This window comes from Metarhizium robertsii (assembly GCF_000187425.2).
Source record: "Metarhizium robertsii ARSEF 23 chromosome Unknown MAA_Scf_2, whole genome shotgun sequence".
In the NCBI taxonomy this organism is placed as follows: domain Eukaryota; kingdom Fungi; phylum Ascomycota; class Sordariomycetes; order Hypocreales; family Clavicipitaceae; genus Metarhizium; species Metarhizium robertsii.
The window spans coordinates 268,504-290,237 of NW_011942160.1; the positions used below are offsets into that span (position 1 = coordinate 268,504).

The window sequence follows — 21,734 nt, forward strand, 5'->3', positions numbered from 1 at the left end:
TGTGTGTGTCCCTCCAGGTTCTCAGGCCATCCCTTGGACGTCGGTCAAGAATTGAAGATCACTAGCGAGTTAGCAGTGCTTCTTTGGAACGCCTTGATGCAGTATGGTGAGCTGTCAGTACACAGTAGCAAGTTGTTTCAACAACATGGCTGGACGACATTGATGCTACCCGACTTCCTCCGCTGGTAGAGCGGTTGAGCAGTGTACAGTGCATCCTCGAGGAGACGAAGCAGTCGAGAAGCCTTTGGAGGAGGCAAACCTTACAGATGGCGGCCCTTCACGTAACAGAAATCTTCGCCAACTCACACGCACTCTGTAGCAAGGCAGCTGTGCCCGGATGGGGAGGGGGGGGACGTGTCATATCGTAATAAGTATGGCCGACGTTGTTTCTTGGTCTTGTCGTAGCCCGAAATCGTATTGACATGTTTGAAAGGGACCTTGTGTCGGTTATCAGAGTCCGAGGGACCAGTGGTGAATTGGTCGTGTCTGGCAAGTGTACCAGACTCGCCGAAAGACCAGGAAACATCCATATTCTACATAGTACCCCGTAACAGTCTTGTCAGCTCGCCGTCTTTACCGTCGCGGTCCCCCGCGTCGAAGCTGAGATGCTTTGCAGTTCAAAACACCACCTTCAAGCTGTTCGCATTGGCCGGGTTGTGCAATATGGTTTCCAGAAAGTGCCCCAAAGACTATTCCGTAACACTAGCCAAGTCGTGGGAATTCACGCGGCAGCACAAGCTGGTGGTCAGGGCCACATCTCCAGGCATTCCCCTGCACCAAAGCTCTAGGTTTTTCAGCCACGGTGGTACCAAGATGGATGGATTGTTGGTTGGCCTCAAACACGCCACTGAGCCATGGTTTTTTTATGAGGTCAGTGTGAGTGGAGCGTTTTGACGTCTCCGTAACAGCCGATGACGGCAATTAGCGACATCCCCGCAACAAACGCGAAAGAGGCGGTCTTGACGAGTAGTTGTCGAGTGACGAAGATTGCGAAGAAAGGAGGAGAGGTTCATGGCCTAGATTCTGTGCTGTTATTGGAACTCGAATGACGGAGAAGTTTTACCGACCTCTTCTCGTCCTAGGGCTCCATGTTTGTCTTCAACTGCCAGACGCATTAAAAACCCCACTTCGTCCAACCGATTCCCCAAGCCGGGTTTGATAGTCCTGTCCAAGGAAAGATTAGAGAACATTGACAAACTGCTCACTATATCAGACCTGAAGAACTTGCAAATTCCACTGCATAAACAGCGGCATTAAGTGAACGGTTTTGTTAGTGCTGTGACTTGACACAAGATGCTTTGCCCTGATGAAGAAATTCAATGTCGGAAAATACTGTACAGTAGCTATACAGTATATGCAAGCCATGCACTGTATTGGCACACCGTTCTCACAATGGCGGCGCGTGAGCTGGGATAGAAGCTCGGACCACCTGAAGTAAACAAACCATCCCCACGAACATCAACAAACCCGGGTCATCGATTTCTCTCCACTTGACATCATATTACAACGGTCCCCAAGGCATTCCTCTTCCTTATGCACCCTGGTCCGTTCCGCGGCTTGCTCAGCAGACTTATCTCCAACAACTACATTGATACAGCCACGATTTGGACCACAGCAGCCTGATCATGTCACCACCGCGTCGCCGTTCGGCCAGGTTGGCCAGCTCTGTCAAGGTACGATGCCATGATTTTTCGCCAACGTTTTTTTGACCAAACCAGTATACTTGGATCAGTTGTATCTAACGACAATGGCCAATTTAGAGCAAAGCCACCCCCGAATTGGGATCTGTCGCGGAGGCTGAAGAGACGCCATGCAAAAGTAGGACGAGAAACGTTGAAGTCGACACGACGATGGAGTCCCCTTTTCCAGAACCGAGCACTCCAGCATCATCGGCACTGAAGCCTCCCCGCAGCGAAATGCATCCCAGCAAATATCATTTCAGCACTGGCGATCCCTCATCTGCTCTCAGGCTAGGCTTCTCGGACATCCCTAAGGAAGCACCTACCCCCGGCTGCCAGGATAGAACCCCAAGCAAAGTCAACCGCGTCCCGTCCTCGAGTTTTACTTTCAGAGTTGCTCGCGAATCTGCAGATACTGAATTGAGCGGTGAGGCTCAGCGTATGCTGAAAGAGATACGTAACCAGGCCGCCAAGATCAAAGCCGAACTCGTTGCGCAGAGGGAGGCAGAAGGCGGTGTGAATATTGGTGATAGACCCTTTGCGAAGCCAAAGGGCAAGGTCGGGCGATACAGTGCTGCTCATATGGCTGAGTTCAAGAAAATGGATTCAATTGAAGGCCACGCCTCTGCATGGAGAGCTCAAGAAGGACGTTTTACGCCCGTCAAGGCGTTGAAACGGACCCCTTCCAAGGCAAACCTAGATGGTACGCCAACCTCACAGAAGAGTGTTTGTATCCAGAGATCTCCTGCCAAGACAGTCACTGATGAGACATCGAATTCACGACCTAAGCCTAACCTTAAGCGCAAGTCGTCTGCCGCTGACTTGGACAGCGACAACCATGCAGCCTCAAAAAGGCACAATGAGAGTGCAAATCCAGGAAAGTGCTCTATTACTGCTCCAGAGAATAGGACACCTACTGCAAAGAGAGTCAAGCAACGCCGGGAGGACGACGCTGCTATTGCTCGGCCGGGGCATGTCGAGTTTTCGCCAGCAAAGCCTACTTCCATCTTTTCTCGACTTGCCACTCCCAGGAAGGCCGCGGCGGCTCCGTCGCCAATCAGTGCAAAAATCGCGACGAAGCCGGCAACCTCTTCGGTTCAGTCACCATTAAAGTCAAGTCTTCACAGCGTATCCATGTCTGTTTCAGGGGACAACCTGAACCCTCCTGTATCCAAGGCTTCGGAACTGAAGCGTCGCATTATTAGCCCCCGAAGCTTCAGCAAGGTGAAATCCATTCTTCGAGGAAGTAAGACTGGCTCGGAGGAGGGTGTGAGTGCTATACCTCACCCTCAAGTTTCGCGGACCCCAGCTCCTCCGAGAGTGAACAAGGAGCTCCCCCCCATCCCGCTCACTACGCCCCGTCGCAAACTGACGAAGAGAGTTACCTTTACTCCTGAAGTTGTATCTGCTGCGAATGTACAGAACTCTCCCTCACCACAAAGACGTGGCAACTTCAAACTCCGGCCTGCCCTGAAAAGCATCGAAACGCACTATCCAGCTCTCGACGCAGTTTTGACAGAGTCAACTCCTAGCAGCTCTCTGTATCCCGATCTCTCGCCTCTCAAGCATCTCATGGGCTCTCAGTCGCAACGAGTCGTTTCCGAATCTCCCTCAATGGCAGGCACCTTTACATTCCGAAGTGACCGCACTATCAAGTTTGGTGATGCCCCATCGACAGGTTTCGGTGCCTCTCCTGGTCAATCTAGTGTTCGGCACGTTAGCGGCCCAGTAGTTTCGAGCAACATGCCCGGCAGCTTCCCTGCGCCGCCTTCTCCTAATTCTCACCCTAATAAGGAAAATAAGGCACCATCTCTCACCAAACTGCTACCTGGAACGGCGCATGGAATGCAGAATAAGAAACGCCATCGAGCTACAGCAGATGAAGATGACTTCGAGACTGAACGAGCAGCCAAGAAGCGAAAGAATGAAAACGTGCCAGAAGGGCAAGCTCTCTTGGCACCTAGACTTGCTAAAGTTGGCTCCGCAAGTGCTACCAAAAATAATCGATTCACTCGAACACCTGTCAAAGCCGGAAGCAGTCGTACTTCCGGAAAAACTCCTGTTCGCACTTCTGTGGTGGCTAGTCCGAAGAAAAAGGTGACTGGTCTCAGTATGAGTCGCCTCAATATGCTAGCCCAGCCAAAGAATCGTGCTTAGCGAATTTTTATCGAGGAGTCTGGGATCGATGATGTTTCTGGTGAATGGATGGAAAGCGTATATATTAGTGAAGGCCTGCTGAAGGGTTGCGGGGATGAGAAATGATCTTTTTCAGATTATAACCCTGGATATGAATTCGGTGAACGACCTGTACAGGTACGGCTAATAAGTGGAAACGGAAACAAAGCAGCTCAGGCTTTCCACATAGTTCTTGTTTAAACTCTTTGTTTCGTTCTGGATTGATTTTTACCCGAGCCGACCTTGGCAGTGGGTAATTTTGCGGCGCAAGGGGGGATATTGGCGTTGGGGAAAATTGTTGATATTGGATTGTATGAACCTCAGGATTCTTGTTCAACGCTAGCTACCTAGGTAGTGAAGATGATTGTTCTTTTGATCATAATGGTGTCGTGGTTGGTTTAGTAACGTCATGTCGTAGCGGGTACGGGAAGCTCCTTCCATCCGACTATCGAGTACACTCTGCATCGACGGCCGCTCGAGTGGGCTATGTGACGGGATACTAGGTATACGATGTCTTCAACATATCACTACGATATTTAGTTGCCACCATCACGCTCGTTTTCACATGCATCTAGCTAGCAAATACCGAACCGCGGAGGTCTCTTTGTTAAGCGGCCGTCCTTCATACAAGTCACCAATATCATTACAAAATCACCTGGTGGTTGTGTCACGCGAATAGGGTCTTTGAGCTACGAGAACAACATCGCCCCCCTGAAATACAGCATGGGAGGACAGCATGGACCCAACATATTTACGTGTACCTTCTGTTTCTCCGTTTCGGCCGACCAGCCTCATGTACTCGGTCGATCTGCCCGACTAACTTGCACCGATTGCTACCTCACAATCATCAATCTTTCAATATGCTGGGTCTGCGGCGAGCTGATCTTCCGTGGAACAGACTGCGTTAGCTTTGGTTGGTGTTTTTGGCATCGAGCTTGCTACGGATGCTTGCTTTACGGGAGTCGAAATCTTTGTGCTGGCGTGCTTGGAGTTCCGAGCGATTCTGACGACGACCTCGAACACGGTCGAAAACAAGAGATGATGGAGCCTCCCCTTTGTGCTTTGTGTATCACTAAGTGTGAGGTTGATGGGCTCGATGGCGATGACGTTCTTCAGAAGGGATTGAAGAGAATAGACCTGGTGGACGGGGGTGTGACGAGACGACGGTGGGCAGAGAAGACGTGTCCTAGGTTGGAAAGTTTTCGAGTGGAAAGGGCCGTGGCGGTAAGATTCGTTCCCTCAGAAGACTTGGAAGACGGCTAAAAGAAGACGATTACAGGGCCAATTGCCATCCTCTGAACGCCTAGTTCACAACAACGAGGTCGATTGCGGTGGAGGGATTGTCTGGATCAACGCCAATGATCCTATCAATGGAAGCTCATTTCGGCCGCATCCTTTGAAGCCTATACCAGTACAAATGCAAACTGCATCATCAAAGTCCGCCATTGGGTACCTGGGTCCTTCTATAAAAACAACAGAAGCTCAGTCAACAGATCTATGTGGTCCATTGGCACAGGCTTGGGTTACTCAACGAGCTGCGCCAATTCATCTGCGGCCCCTGGGATCACCGCCCGGGAAACCGTGTGATGAAGAGGGTAGCGATGCAAAGAATGACATGACGTCGAAATCTCGAGGTTTCATGGCCAGAGAAGAACGAGAAGAACCCTTGAGTTTGACACTGACGACGGAAAGAATTCGCCGCTTGGATCGACATTCGGAACCTTGTAGAAAATAGTGCAACCAGGAAGAGGCACCCACAGGAGGACGATGGAGATAATGACGGCAACTTTGCGTCTCTATGTCGTAACGAACATCAAGATGTATCCTCAAACACGATATCGCTCCCGAGATGGGCAGGTCTTTGCAAGTATACATACCAACATTCTTACAGCGCACTAGATACCGGGGATCCCTCAGCACTGGGCGATTGTATAATAGCTTCTCAAGAATATGCTTATAACAAACTGGTAGAGACAGTTTGTCGTCAACATACGTACACAGGCGTGTCTCACCTGACAAATTTCTGATAACCATTCGTATGCTACTCCAGCTCGCGGGATGCCGACTCAATGCCAGAACGGATCCTGAGGGTCAGTTTATGCCGTTGCTTAGGTACCGTGGTACACATGCTCACGCCCACGCCCACGCCAACAAACACCGCTTTTGGAACAGAACTGAACTGAAGGCAAAAGCAATACCATGAGCGGCAACCGAGCTCGAGGCGTTGGATGCAAGCGGCCAAAAGCCACGAACTGGAGGTTCTACGACGTTCTTGGCACAAGGGTCGAGGTCGCCACAGCCGCGGACCAACAGCTTGGACCAAAGCTCTGGGTCGGAACGGCATTGAGCATGAGGAATGAGCATGGAGCACAGCCATTGGCCATTGGGCAAGCTTGGTGCCGCAGACTAGTGCGAGGATGGGGAGCAGGGGCTGTGGGACAGGTAATAGCGTATCGCATAGCAGGTGAGTGTGCGCACTATCAGTCGGTACCTCGAGCCCGCATGGAGCCCTAACAAGAGTCCACGACAAAAAATTGCGGAATTAAGCGAAAAGGCGGGCCACAGCTCGAGGCCAACTGGACCTTGCAGCAGGTTAATGGCGTACCGCGGACGGCGGGTGGGAAGGAAAAAAAAAGGGAAAAGGCTTGTGGCCACTGAGGCGCCTGCAGCACACACACAAACACAGTGTTGAGAGCTGGCTTGCGACCAGACAGCAGACGCGCAGTGCTGTTGCTTGAGCAGCCCGCCCAGCGTCCAGGGCGGCAAGGGAAGGACTGTGACCACGGCGACGAACGACGTCCCAGGCCCCAGGACCACACGCACACGGAACCACGCACATCGTGCAGTTTTCTTCCTACTACCATCACCACACCAGTCCACAGCTGCTGACTGACTCTTTTGCTGGTGCCTCACACCCACCGTCAACCCCCCCAGACACCAGACTTTTGCGCGCTTATTCCTCTCCGAGGTCATGCTCTCTTAAGCACCTCCCCCTTCCTCCACAAGCAGCACCCGACCGCCGACACAGACAATTGCAACGTAGCCGACTCGCCCAAGGCCATCAAGATGTCCCAGGTCGCTTCTCAGGTATGAACCATGGTCTTTGTTTCATCATCGCCACAATCTGCTCGACTGAGGCCTCGCCGGCAGCTCGTCGACATATGGGACCCGACGCACCATCATCATCACGTCGTCGTCGTCGTCGTCGTCGGCCTCTTGTTGCCAGCTTTCGTCTTATCCCCATACACAACTCTCCCTGATCAGATGCCCTTGAGAAGACGCGTTGCTGGACACCTCCATCTCGGCCATGCCAGCCGTTGATTTTTTTTCTCTTCTATTACTCCGTACCTCGGCCGTGAACTTTGACGTCGCGTCGCCCTGGCCTTTCTTTGTTGAAGTCAATGCTAACTCTCCGTTTGTCTTGTTGCTCTACAGAACCGTTTCGCCTTCCTTGGTATGAACCCGTCCGGCCCTCACCCTCGATCAACTCGATAATATCTCTTCACCGGCTATCTTTCATACCGCCGAGATCACTTTTGTCTTATGCGCCCAGTTGACACCAGGCTGACCACATATCGCATTTGTAGGCAACGACGACTCTGGCGAGGACAAGCCCATTGTCCCCGTCAAGACCGTCGACAAGGCCCCGGCCCGTACCACCAAGCGCAACACGGAGCCCCAGGCTCCTGCTGCTCCCACTCGCGGCACTGGCAACCGCCGCGGAGGTCCCCGTGGAAACGAGGGTGGTAAGTTGCATCCGCTACGGCCGCGTGTTTATTTAGCAACTGCAGCATCGTTGAGCGTGACAAGGCTAATCAAGCTGTCGTATAGCTTTCCGTGACCGTGGTGCCGGCAGCGATAGAAACCACGCCCGATCCACTGATGAGGCCCCTAGAGATGGTCCCCGTGGTGGCTATGGAGCTCGTGTCCGTGGGGGTAAGTGATGCAGTTTGAAATTTACCATTGACCCTGGTGGACCGTCCTGGACCCTTTGGGCAAATCTACCTGCGTGGAAAATGGTGTGCTGATGTTTCAATCGCCCTAGGCCGCGGCTCGCGTCGCCCTCGTGACAACGATGACCGCCATACCTCCCGCACCGGCGTCCACCCGTATGTCTTTTGCTCCATCTACTTGATGCTGCTGCCCATGTAAAGGAAGCTAACATTGGCTGTTCTAGTGGCTCCGAGAAGCAGGCTGCCCAGTCTTGGGGTGCCAATGAAGGCGATGCCGAACTGAAGGATGAGCAGGCTGGTGAAGCCATTGCCCAGTCTGAGAAGAAGGAGGCACTCACCGAGGACGCCGCTGGCGAAGAGGCCGCCGAGCCCGAGGATAAAAGTGTTTCCTACGCCACCTACCTCGCCCAACAGGCCGAGAAGAAGCTCAACATTGACACCGTCTTCAAGGTCCGCGAGGCTAATGAGGGTAGCAAGCCCGACAAGAAATGGGCCGGCGCCAAGGCCCTCGAGAAGAACGATGACGAAGACTTCATCTCCGGTAGCCACGGCAAGAAGCAGCGTGAGCGTGAGCGCAAGGTCAAGCAGACCATCGACTTCGATCCTCGCTTCGTTGAGCCTGAACGCACCCGTGGTGGCGGCCGCGGAGGCCGTGGTGGACGTGGTGGACGCGGTGGTGAGCGCGGCGGCGACCGTGGACGCGGAGGCAACTTCCGTGGCGGACGTGGTGCTGCTGCTTCTGCTGCTCCCATCAACACTAAGGATGAGTCTGCCTTCCCCAGCCTCGGCGGCAAATAAGCGCCTCGTTACTGGCGTATAGTGGCTCCCTGGACTTTGGTATTTTTGACATAGTACATGTGTTCAGATACCCCCCCACTATGGCTTTTTGTATGTCTTTCTTTCAAGACGTACCTAATTTTGCAAGGGAGCCCTCCAGAGTATCTTGCGCATGGTAATCCCCGAGGGGGAATCCTTGGAAAAGATGCTCCTTAACCCCACCCCAAAATGGTAAATGTGTGTATGGACAGTTAGCTGGAAAGAAGGAGAGGAACGAAGGAAGGAAGAAAGAGGGACAGATGTTGCCACTAGACAACATTAAACCAATTATGGGAACAAAGTTATGAGAAAAAACTTGACCTTTGGTGCTTGGTGGGGGGTTTTGTTTGAAATCCTCTCATGGGGTTGTCTTTTTATTTTAAAGGACTGGCGGACCGGAGCAAAAAAATTATAACCCTGTTTACAAACACTTGGTCGGAATGGTCTGATTTCTCTTGGCTGGTAACGGTAACCCGCTGCGCGAATCTTTGTCTACTTTGGACCAGTTCCTTTTTCCTCTGTTTTCTTTTTGCTCTTTGCTGCTTAACTTAGGCTTAACTGAGTGGTTTTCTTTTTTACACGGGGTTCTTGCTTTGACTGTGGCTTGTGATGCTGCCTCGTGATCATGTGAATTTGGGACTGGACGCAATCCTCGATCACTGTGTATATACATATATATGCGTGCAAGTCTGGTGAGGGCTTTACGAAAGATCCATCCATAGGTGAACCCTGGTATGTAGCGTGTGATTCAAAATTGTCGGCGGGTGTGGAGGCGTGGCACATCTCGGGCGTGTGAACACCAACGGTAAGGACTGCGATGATCATCTGCCCAGTATCGAAGCCGTCGTGGGGGCTCGCGGCCATAGACGGAATCCGCATGGTCCACAGAGTCTCGGGCAATGCCTGACAACAAAGGAAGTACCCTGCTTGATACATACTCAAGGCACGACAACCAACAAATACTGTCATGTCTGCACTAATGTCGCAAGGCATGCATAATTCCCACAGCTTCAACTACTCTGCCATACCATACAGCTGCACCTTCTACAACCATTGAGTGCTAATTCCATGTCCAATCACGCTCTTCGTATTCTCTTGCAACCTCAACCCTCTTTTCCTAGGGTATCATGTATGCTTTTTTACACAGCAACTTGCTCCGCTACAGACCAAAAAGTATAGACATGTATTTCCGTCCCGTATTCCTACAATGCTGTCCTCACGAAACTTTACTAGTTTTTAAAAAATAGAATGAATTTCGCCGTTAAAAGGAAAAAAAAAAACCCGTTAACCCCTTGGAATGCAATGCTAATGCAAAAATATTTTGCAGACATTTGTTTTCGTCATTACCGAAACGACCGAAATGACTTGTTCGCCAGAGGAGATAGAGATGATCCAATCCCCAATGCATTATCTCGTGTTCTACGTCCCGCCATGTTGGGAGTGTTTGCACAAAAGCCGCAGATGTATACTGTCGGCATGGTACGGCGGGTGATGTTGATGCAATTTCCATGAAGCCACATTTCGCATGATTCGCTAATAGGGGCTTTATGTCAGACTACCAGATTGGAAGGTGAACCTGCGGGTGAAGGAGAGACATACCATTGAACTAAAAAGCCGTCGGTCTCGTCTGCCTTGCTATTGTTGCATACACATCGAAGGTTGTAACTATCCGGACCGTAGCTTGATTCGGTCAGACTAGTGGGCGAAATGATTCCTCCAGGAAAGTTACGAATAATGGTATTCAATGACCGTTGTGATGATATTGCGCTCCCGAGCCGAAGAGAGCGCTTTTGTCGATCCTCAACAACCTTTCGCAGTTCGCTAGTCGCATCACCGTACTTGCCTGGTTTCTCATTGATGACCGTTTCCGCTTCACTCTCCCCCTCGTTGGCCGAGTTGCTGTTACTTCTGTCGCTGGCGCTTCGCCTTGACGAGAAGATTGAGCCTACCGGCTTACGGGGATCAGGAAGGGCAAAGGACGCTTTAAAGGAGTTATTGCGACTGGGAATGATGATAGGCTCGTCATCTGTATCTGAATCATCTTCGGCCGACGACCAACTTCGATGTGTTGACAAGTCCTGAGAACTTTGGCTTCGCGTCATTGCTGTGCCGCCGCGGCCTAGCAATGTCTCGACTGTCGCTCGCCCGTGGGCATTAATGGACAATCGGACAGACCTGTGCTGTCGAGCTTGTGGGGACATCTCTGGGATAGATGCAAGACTCGATAGCCGCTGCTGTGTCTTGAGTGGCGATATTCTCCCGGGCAGGCGGCCAGTCGACTTGCTACCTCTAAGCCCTGGGTCAGGGGCTGCTGCCCTTGCCGCAGGAGCCAACATTGGAAGTGAACCTCTCCTAACCGTTTTCCTCCCTCGATTTTCACTCATACTTCGCCCAAGCCCAGGTCTGCCCAATGATTTTACCGGAGAGCTTGCAGTTGCTCGTTCAGGGTCTTTGGTGCTATTCTTTCTGTCTCTCACGCTGCCGGATCGGCGTCCCTCGCCAACTGGTGTCTTCCTGGATTGAATTGCTGCCTCTGCAGTCCCGGATTGTACCGTCGTCCCAAAGCTAGCGGCTATGGGTGCACTTTGCGGGCGACTGAACAGAAGACCAGGGTCAACCGCATCTCCAGCACTAATCATGTTAAACGGATCCTCCAACACGGGGGCAAACGATGCCAATAATGATGAGTCGTGCGCACCCGTGCATACGATATCGGATGCCGTTGGCTTAGGAGCTAACGGTCTCTGCTCCTTAGTAGGCTGAACATTCTCTTGATTTGAAGACGGCGGCGCGTTTGGATCCTGAAAAAGCTGAATCTCGCTATTCCAATCAAATGAGCCCGTATGGCGGTGAGAGGAGGGTGTAGGCGGTTGGAACATATTTGTCCCTGCCGCGGTGAAGTCTAAGTCCATATTCATTGACATGGTCGGGTCCCAAAAGTTGGAATGTGTTGCGGCTGGCGCAGACATTGGATAACCGAACATATCGGTGGCACTACTCATTAATGCCGCCATTTCCTGGTGTGAAAGATCGTGGAAGTCCGAGCGACCGAAGCTTTGGTCATTTTGCATGTTGAGCCCAGGAGCGAGCCAACGCTCTCCCTTCCGTGCCGTAGGTGGCGGCGATATGACCTGTGTTGGCTCTTCGGCGGTGGTACACCGTCGAGCTTTCTTAGGGGATGAAGTTGGGGTCTCAGACAGCTTGGGGTTTAGCGGAGACTTAAAACCTGCCGTCGAAGAAGCTGTATCGGTTGTGGGTGGGTTCGGGGAGGACGGCAATCGGTGGGCAGGAGCAACTGGAGGCAAGGTGGCGTTTGGATTTGGGGAGAAGTGATTTGTATGTGCTGCGATTTCGATGGCCAACCCCTCAGCAGACAGCAAGCGCTTATGGCTCGCCGAAGAGCTTACGGGTGCGATAGGAATCAAGTCTGGAAAAGGGCCTTGGGTTCCTCGCAGATTGCCTGGAGTTGCGTTGAAGACGGAATATTCTTCGGCAAACCGAGGAGTTAACCCGCCGGCCTCGACAAAGGAGCCTTGATAGTGTTTTGGCGTTTCGAAAACGGGACTGGGAAATACGGCAGACGTCGGTGTTTGCTTCGGCGTGGGCGGCTGAGCGTTTGGTTCTCCAAAGCTACTGCAAGTCGTTATCAGGTCAGCTCAATGTGATCGTCAATGAATAGTCGGTGGAAAGTGGGGAGCGCTCCATGAGTGCACGTACCTGGCGGCCGGATGATCCTCGCTCATAGCAAACCGTGCGATTGCAGTATTGTTACAGTCCAAGAATATTCATCCCAGGTGCGAATGGCATGGAAGAGCTGACGCTGGACTACAAGCAGGGCATGTGCCAGGTATTTTCAACTATCCAATGACAATGGAGTAGCGTAGCAGGCCAATATGTAGGTTGCGTGCACTTGGATACACAAGGTGACGGGAGAAGCGGCAAAATGTGGCCGATGGTAGATTTTCGAGAGGTTGTGTCGGCTGGCGCGAGGGAAGAGCTCCGAAATAGGTGAAGAATATTAGAGGTATCCGGAATAATAATGAGGATCAATCATGAAAAAAAGACTAGCTAGAATACCATTAGATTTACGAGAGAAGAAATCTGAGAGACGGGCAAAGAGGCTCTCGTCCGAAAAGCACGAATATTACATACAGCAGGAGCCAAGGGAGAGGGGGATATGGAGCTTACCTTTGACCACTAAAAAGTCTTGTCGACAAGGGTGACCCCGCTGCTCGCCTCCTACAAGGGAGAAGACAAGATCGGCAGTTATGTTTGCTGTTACGTAGATGCTTATTAGATTGGTTCAGATGGAAACAGAAACGGACAACACAGGACGTTTAGAAATATGGGTTGTATAATGGATGATAGTTCGAGATCACTACGCCCGAGAGCGACGATACGATGGAAAAGGAAAGAGAGGGTGAGAGACAAGAGTACAAGGAACCAGATTGCTGGCATCGACTGGGGAATGGCAAGCTAGCCGCACAGCAGCATATCATCGGTTGGCGATGATGGATTGCTGGCGGTACCAGGGCGTCTGCGTCTAGGCAGGAAACCGCAATTCCAGGTCGATGCTCAATTCGGACAAATTTTTGGCGAGGGACAACGAGCAGGCAACCAGTGGATCACCTGCGAGAGAGAAGGGCGGAACAGGGGGGGTATCAGGACGGCCTGAGTTGGATTGGATTGACCCTGCTTGACTGGATGTGACTGGCGTTTAGAGCCTCTGGCGGGTCATTGCATCAGCTAACAAGAACTCCCTGTGTTCAATGTTGATGAGCAATCATTCGTAACAGTAAGATGGCTTTTCTCACAATATGCCACGAGTCGGTGCTGGCTGTAACGGCCGTTCGTGTATGGGCCATATCAGTCAATGACACAGCCCCAACTATTGTGTTGCGTACCTGGCGTTAAACTTTTGCGTGCCTGGCCCGAGGACAGGCCCTCGCAGTTCAACTTGTGGCCAAAGTGATTCGTGATTTAAGAACATGTCGTTCCTGAGCCTGAGCTTGAGCCAAGCGGAGACGAAATTGTGGGTTCTGGTGGTTCTGGCGCATGATTGATGCACTCCGACAACAATTTGGTCCGCCATGCTAATGTCTGGTGCTCACGTTTGCGCGCTCTGTCCTTGGAGGTGCTGCTTGATTAATATTAGGCGACTCGATCTGGCGTCATGCATCGTCTTTGACTGACGTCGGTCTCTGGACCATTATTGGAAATCTCGATCCTGCCTGGCCTTTGACTGAGCTGTTACAAAAAAAAAAAAAAAAAAAAAAAGATGGCCGGCCGACTCCGTCGGGGTTCCCATATGGGATTCTGTGAAGACATCGCTGGCTGGCCCGCCCTTCTGCAGCAAATTCCAGGGAGAGACAATCAGCTTCTCACTTTTTTTTTTTCGAGTTGCTCAAGAGACGGGCGGAGACTCACCAGGCACAAGGCACGACGTTCCACCAAGGTCTGCAGGGATAAGGTGCCTCGTTCTGGTGCGGACCATAACTCTTCTGTGCTGCGCCTGTGGCTGCATCTCAGCTCAACCGTGTCTTGTCTCCCTCAGCAAGCATTGGGTCATGTTTGGTTTGCTCTTAGTTGCATTTTCGGATTACCTGCGTACCGAGTAAGTAGGGAGAATCTGCACCGCCAGGTATTTCCATGTTTGTCTCCCCATGGCAAGTCTCGTTCCATCACGCTCTGTTACCACGGGACTAAGTGTCGGGTCCTCGAGGCACTCTGGGCAACGTTTGTTGGACCTTGGGCACTGTGATGCTTGAGGACAATCAATCAATCGTGGTGGAAGTCCAGCCAGGTTGCCGAGGGTGAATTTTGGTTTTGTCGGTCGGCCACAGAGACCAAAAAATTCAGCATCAGACATTCTGCACACTTACTTTTGGCTCAACATGGGCAGCCCTGCATTTCTCCAACAGACATCTTGAGGCAGGTGCAACCCCAACGTGTCCTTCTTTCCATGTCAGCTGTCATCCACGAAATTGCGGCTCGGCGGCCAATGTGCAGTATGCATCGAATCTCACCCTTTCAAATATCTTTCATTTCACAGTCCCCTGACAACTGTTTGGCCTCTCCCTATTCAGCTGGGCTCGATCTCTGTGGATGACAGACTGTGCATGCAGCACAGAAAGGGCCTTCATTGTTGGGGCAACGTTTGCAATCCTCTGCCCTAGGAAAGTTGTTTATTGTGTGGTTATCTATGCTTTTATAATTCTTTGAAAGCTGAGCGTGTGCTGACTTTTGACACCACACTTACTCTTCTCAGGGGCGGCATTCCATACAATTCGTCGCTCAGTCCTCGTCTTCAGACCACTTGGTTTGCCTCGAGCCGGCCTCCAAACTTGAGGTCAAACCAACCGTCAGACCAGACCACGGTTGAGCAATGGGAAATCCAATTCAGCACTTGTGCCTTGAGTCTTGCTTTACAGTCTATGGCAGAATATACTTGCCGCCAGGAAGTATACGCCAATATACTCTCACATATCATACTAGTAGTATAAAGCGTGGCAGCCAGAGATTTGACCTGGTTCAATACTTTTTGCCTCTCACTGTATCATGTGTATCTGCCAATTAGTGCTTTCTTATCCTTAAAAGTCAATTATGTCTTTATACTTTACATGAAAGAACAAGTTCCCCCACTATATTTCTGCCCTGGTGCACAACTCGACTCGAATCAATTTGCAGCATAAGACATTCAATGCAGACATCAAACCTGCACAGACGAGTCCTTGGATGTATCAAGTACCTGATGGGAAAATGTTACGGTGATTCACGTTTCTTCAGCAGCGGAAGGGGTCGCTCCTGATTTTCTGATCTATTCTGGCCAGAAAACCGCATCTTGCCGCCGCCTTGTGGGCAGTAACTTCTACGTAGTACTCCGTTGTACGGAGTACATGCGTACATACTGTACATGATCAATCCGTGGGGATTGCGGGTCCAATTCATTTTGGAAGGTGGGTTTTTGCTTAAACAGGAAGTAAGCACAAGCCACCATCCCTCGTCCCGATCTCGATTAGCGCCGAGCCCATTTGACGCTCATATCCTTCATACCTCTAAAAGACATCGACTCGACAATAGTATTTCTATACTAGATACAAACCCCGTGGTGATCGAGCAAGCGGAATTTCTGCCACACGCAGGGTCGACACTGTACTGGCCACAGACCAGCATGACACGGCCCATCTGCTGCAGTCATTTGCCAACCCCGTTTGTGCCAGTATCTACGGACTTTGCCCATTGGCAGAGACATTTTTTGAAAGCTCATGGCGATCTGGAACAGCAAAGCTCCCACGAGCGGCAGCTAGTCGCAACTCTGGACTACTGATGAGACATGCGCATAGCACATGTCTCAACTTGAGGGATGCGAAATGCAAGTCAACTCTCGGCGCTTGCGAATGTCAGGGCTTCTGGCATCATGTCCTAGATAGCAGACATCTGTTGGCTAGCCATCGGACTCGAGGTCGAGGCACCGAGGCCGCGGGGTTGCTGCATCTGAAATCTGGTCCCTGGATCGGCATGGTGCCAGATGATTTGACGAGCGGAATTTTCAGTTCTCGTCGATTAGTTCCTGCCTCGCAATGGCATTGATATTGTAATGCAGGTTTTTTGGTTACCAATAATGATGGCCGCATCAATCCGACCTTGGACACAACTTGGATAATTCCGGCCCACCTTCCCAGGTTGTCATCTCAGCAGGCATCAGCCGCCACATATCGGGCGACCGGACACTTCTTCGCATAAACCGCCCTAGCCAGGATGGTCTTCATACCCGGAGCGCCCAAGGAGCTGAATTTCGGGCTCGGCGTCGACTAGTAAATTGCCCGTCTGATTGAGGACCTGCGCCCGCCAGACTAGAACGGATTTTGGTGCTGCCCATTTTGTCCAACCACAGCTGAAAATTGAGGGGTGATGACGAAAAACCGCCATCACACAATATCAAGGACCAGGAACGAATTGTGGTGGCGCACGCCGTGTTGGCCATGGGGACAAAAAAAAAAAAATCTACCGAGTGGTGACTGGCAGCGAACTTGACCTGGCAATACACAGGGTCGCAAGTACGATTACTTCTCAATATCGCCAGAATTCATCCATAAGGCGCCTTCTAGTCGAGACCTACACGTCTTGCTACTATTGGTTGGCTGTCGGTTCTCGACTTTCTTTGTCTGTGGCAGTGGCTGCTGCAAGGGTAAAAGCGCACATGACGTTGAAGTTAAAACTGTCGAAACTTCTCCAGGGACAGGCTGAAAACAATGTATGTAATGTATGTACATACGTTAACGGTGAAAACTAGACTCCGTGGCCCGTGTGGTTGGACTCGATTCGATGAGGCTTGCCTAGACTGTTTTCATCCGTCGCATATGGAGGGGGGTTCACGAAGCATGATTGGCTCTCGTTTCACCATAATCCCAGCTTGGCACGAACTTAGAACAGAGAGCAAAATGACGGCCATGAAACACACCAAGCGCCACGATTTTCACTCATGAGCCGGCCCTCTGGAGGAAGGAGCTCCAGTCGTCAAATGGTCTGATGTTCAATGTCGCCACAGAGAGGTCTCAAGCCCAACGACTACACACTGCTCGTGTTTGATGGAGGCCAGTCTGGGTTCCCGCCTCGTGAATCGCGCATTTCCTACTTCCGATGAAATTCATATCAAGCTACCGAGTACGCGCGACCTAGGCCCATCAAGGCAGGCTCCCAAATCCCCAAATACTGCCTACTTTACGCAGTGGGCACATGCAGAACAGCATCGTGGCTCAATCCGCACCAACGCCCAGCCCAAACATCCAATTTGAAAGGATAAAAGGAGAGAGAAAAAGAGCCCATACCCGACATCTTCAACTGGACAGATCGCCAACATCACAGACAACTGCAGCCGCTCACTATATCCCCGCCGCCAACTCCTGTTGCACCAGACATTTTAAGGTTCAAAACCGACAGCGTGGGCAGACGCCTAGAACAAGCCACAAGCCAGGGAACAACGGACATGCCCGAGAATCGGGACGCGGACGGCCACACGGTTCTCAAACTTTAACCTGCTCCTACGCCAATATCGTACTGGACATGGAGAGTCCCGTCGGAGATGAATCCAAGACCGCTCCAAACCTAATACACATGACGCCAGAGCGCTGAAACGAGCACCCAAAATCCCACTGTACATATGAATCTCCCGGCCCAAAGGCGAATAACTTGACGCTAGTATCGGAATCACGGCCTTGATCGGTACCCCCCTGTCCTCCGTGTGCTTTGTGTAAATGAATTGACGATTTGTGCTGGTAAGACTAACAAACAACCAGCCAACGGAATGACAAGGGCCTTGACGCCGGATATCCAGGGGGGGGCTGTTTGATCGTAGTCGGGGGACGTAATTGCATGCTTCTGTCAACTACGGAAACATTGTCGTCGCAGTGGATTGATACAAGGCCCTCATCTCATCCGGGCAGGCACCTCCATGACACGCTGACCAAGAATACTGCTCCAAATCTTCTTCATCTTGTACACACTACGGATATACCGACGAGGTGACATACAGAGCTATGACTAGTGCTAGCAACAAGGAGGAGGTCTCCTCCCAATGGGGCATGCCGTCATGTTGCCATGATAGAACTAACGCGAAAGATAATCAGTTTCTCAGGGAGCCCAGCTTCCACGAGCAACTTGGGCATGTACCAGGCCCGGGATTCGCCAAAACAAAAGGAAAAAGGAAAAAAAGCTGCGTGAGTATAGCAAAGGGAGGCTCCAATCTTATTGACCCGTGACCTGTGACCAAGACTGTGTTGTGTGCTCACAGGAACGGTGTACAGTGGGTTAATAAAACAAACGTCCAATGTAGAGACAGTTACATTGCATAGTTGCAAGAAGTACAAATGAAAATATACATCAACAAAGGATATACACTAATGAAGAAAAGTAAAAAAAAAAAGTGAACAAGGACCACAGTAAAAAATATGGATATAACCAAAACCACGAGGGTAATTCTTCAGTCTCCTGACCCAAAACAAAACCGTGTACCCCTTCCCAAATTCACTCCAATCCCGTGTAAAAAAAAACTCTTTACCCAACCCAAACCGTTTAATCCCCGCTCTATAAGTTCCATACCCATTCCAAAATATCATCCAGGTTAACAAGAGTAAAAAAAAAAGATCAAAGCAGGCTTCCCAATCATGTGTTTTCAGTGTAGTTTTATGATAAAATATCGATATCGTATCCTCATGCTCTCCTTCATAGTTCGTCAATCAAACATGCATTCAAAATCGGCAAAGTACAATTCTAGTTGTCGTGAGAGGAACGCGGAATGTAAAGCGAATAAGAAAAAGAAAGAAGGCCCTGGTCGATGCAAGGGAAGGTTGCGCGGAGGATGCCCCGAGATCATGGATTAGATCATATTTCCCATGGTTGACGTCGACGGTGGCATCGAAATAGGGGGAGGTCCTCCAGATAGACACATGGAGTCGGGCCCTGAAACTGACGCGGGAGGTTCTGTGTGTGGCGGCATTTGTTGCTGATGATGCAGCACTTGGAGATGAAGTTGAGGCATTAGCGGCGGCACAGAACATGGTGTATGAAGGCCCGATACTGGCGTCGTGACCGACTGAGGAGTCATTGGTTGCTGGACCGTTGCATCTAACTTGGTTTTCGGGGTTTGAGCAGCCAGTTTTCTACTGCTGCTACCCATCTCTCGGCGTCTCTTTGGCATATCCTTGACCTTCTGATGAGTGTGGCACTATTATCAAAATGTAATTAGCAGTTGTTGGGTTTTGAGTATTCCAGGCAATGTTCATAACTAACCTTGTAGGCATGTCGAAACCACGTTGTGCCCTTCTTCTTGCTACTGACCAAGGGGACCCAGTCATTGCATGATGTACACAGCCCTTCCCACACATCTGGGTTTCCGTCCATTCGTCGTGTGTCCAAGGGCTCCTCGAATGGATGGCCTGTAGCAGCACTAATACCGTGCGTGAAAGACTTGTCATACCAGAAAGCAGAGTTCTTAAGAACTAGCCATCTGCCTGGTTTGCAGATACCACACCAGCCCTCACGCTTGTTTCCATGGCCCCGAACCCACCTAGGAGTGTAGAGATCACCATCAAATCGCAAGTCTTGCTCATAGGGAATCATGTTAGGGTCCGAATGATTCATGTCTTCTTCAGGCGGGGGAACTTGCTCCTCTGCTAGAGGACCAAACAAATCAGGAGGATCCGATAGATCTGTATAGTGACCATGTAGCATGTGGGGATCTCCGTTGCTCTGTAGCATCTTGAAAATACCGTGCGATGGCAGTGGCGGCGGTTGCTCAAACATGCCCTGATGTGGCATGTGAGCTGGTGGTATCATACCGTGTCTCGCAAACATTGGCTGCCCAGACACAACAAATGGCGGTTGGTGTGGAGGATGGCCTTGTATGCCCCCTGCATGGAACGACTGCGCCGGCATCAGCGGTGGATAGTTTTGAAGTGACATGCGTTGATTTGTGGCGTATCCGTCCTGGGCACCGTGAAATATCATGGGAGATTGTCGGCGGTTTTGCGTCGGGGCATATGATCCAGTAGACCACCGCTGGTTCTTTGATGTCTCGAGGGTGTACGGCGCGGACCGCACGCTTGGTCTCGGAGATGGCGAGGCTCGGCCGCGACTTTGGGTTCTGACCTGCTCCGGTCGGCTCTGGGGAGTGGCTCGAGGCGAAGCCACTGGCGATAATTGTATGGAAGACATGAGCGATGTTCGATTTGAGGCAGTCGAAAGGTAATCCGAGGCATAAGAGGGAGCTTCCGACAAGCCAGCAGGATAGTCCTCATACGAAGATGGGATGTCAGACATTGGTTCAGAAGTTGAGACCGTCAACGAAGAGTTTGATAGCCTCCTTTGTTTTATACCATCTTCCATGTTCAGATTTGCTGCTTCTTGGGACTGGTTTGAATATCGTAAGTCGATTATGGGTACAGCTTCATCGGTGGTGTATGCTTGGCCAATAGCTCCTTCGGAATCCAGGGCATGAAAGTCGATGACTTCGCCGCACGACGGCTGATTCCATTCGTCTGAAGTATTTTCATTAGGATTGTGGCGGCAAATAGTGGCAAGCGAATTGGCTAGAGACTCACCGTGGCCTGACATTGCCAGAGGAAGCATTTCCTGAGTAATAGGTGATGACCGCGACGTCGATGGATCGGTGACTTGTTGTATGTGCATGCCGCTCCAAGCAGAAATAGGGTTCATCTCATCACCGGATGTGTAAGCAATATTCGTGTATATCGCTGCTGGTCGTTTACGCGGCTCGGATGTTGGCGGCGACATCCACATCGTTCCTCCGGGAAGCATCCCGTCGTTCCCAGGCATGGCGTTGGTGCTCATTTCCAACTCTGAGCAATCAATTTGCGAGTAAAGAAGCAAGAAAACGAGATGAAGAAGGCGAGCTAATGCCGAATACTAGCACAAAACTGTCTGCTCGCACGACGGGTAGTAGGTTGGAGTTGTTCCACAACGATTTCGAAGCTCTGAAAGAGACAATATTTCTTGTCGGAACAGTGCGCTTTTACCATGAGACTGGCAATGGCAAAGAAAAGTAGTCAGAGTGTACAGGGAAAAGGCAAGGAGTAGTTTTAAGGTCAATCTGCCTGAACAAATGTTGGGGCGATTCGCGCCTGAAGGCCCAAGTCAGTAAACGCGCAGGTTCAGGCACAAGTCTGGACCAGATGATGCTGGACTAGTACATCTGGACACAGCAGAGATGCACGTGTATTGAGTTGATGGCATGAACATACTTGGCAAAAGATTGGACGTGTATAACGATTGTGATGTTGATTTCGAGAGCTAGTCGTACTATGTAAGCGGATGCGAGTGGGAGAGAGCATGTAAGCTGCCGAGGAAGGAGTGTTGAACGCAGACGCCTGGTGTACAAAGGCAAGAGCAGGACTATCTCTGAAATTGGTTGGAAAGAGCCACCGCGGGTCAATGACTGTATTGTAGGTAAAGATTGTGGTGTATGTTGAGCCGGTCGGTTAACGACTTTGTATTGTCTAGTGACAGTGAAAGAGCGATGATGGTTGGAGAGGGAGCAGAAAGAGGGCCAGCTCCTTTTGTGTAATAGAGGAGGAACTGGGACAAGAGAGTGTGT

The 21,734-nt window shown here is 51.0% G+C and overlaps 4 protein-coding genes across 4 annotated transcripts; 2 read left to right on the plus strand and 2 right to left on the minus strand.

Moving 5' to 3' along the window:
• Positions 1 to 1,625: 1,625 nt before the first annotated feature.
• Positions 1,626 to 3,836, plus strand: MAA_07062 (uncharacterized protein; the record flags this gene model as incomplete). The annotated part of the gene is made up of 2 exons (XM_007825060.2): positions 1,626 to 1,673; positions 1,761 to 3,836. 2 exons carry the CDS (start codon positions 1,626 to 1,628, stop codon positions 3,834 to 3,836), a joined length of 2,124 nt encoding a protein of 707 aa, XP_007823251.2.
• A 2,217-nt stretch (positions 3,837 to 6,053) lies between these two features.
• On the plus strand, positions 6,054 to 8,605 carry MAA_07063 (Stm1; the record flags this gene model as incomplete). The annotated part of the gene is made up of 5 exons (XM_007825061.1): positions 6,054 to 6,318; positions 7,442 to 7,600; positions 7,686 to 7,790; positions 7,900 to 7,963; positions 8,032 to 8,605. 5 exons carry the CDS (start codon positions 6,054 to 6,056, stop codon positions 8,603 to 8,605), a joined length of 1,167 nt encoding a protein of 388 aa, XP_007823252.1.
• A 1,568-nt stretch (positions 8,606 to 10,173) lies between these two features.
• MAA_07064 (PHD finger domain protein) lies at positions 10,174 to 12,366 on the minus strand (the record flags this gene model as incomplete). The annotated part of the gene is made up of 2 exons (XM_007825062.1): positions 10,174 to 12,256; positions 12,341 to 12,366. The coding sequence occupies 2 exons, from the start codon at positions 12,364 to 12,366 to the stop codon at positions 10,174 to 10,176; spliced, it is 2,109 nt and encodes a 702-aa protein (XP_007823253.1).
• A 6,632-nt stretch (positions 12,367 to 18,998) lies between these two features.
• Positions 18,999 to 20,956, minus strand: MAA_07065 (uncharacterized protein; the record flags this gene model as incomplete). Its single annotated transcript, XM_007825063.2, has 2 exons — positions 18,999 to 19,346; positions 19,412 to 20,956. The coding sequence occupies 2 exons, from the start codon at positions 20,954 to 20,956 to the stop codon at positions 18,999 to 19,001; spliced, it is 1,893 nt and encodes a 630-aa protein (XP_007823254.2).
• Between the last annotated feature and the right edge of the window lie 778 nt (positions 20,957 to 21,734).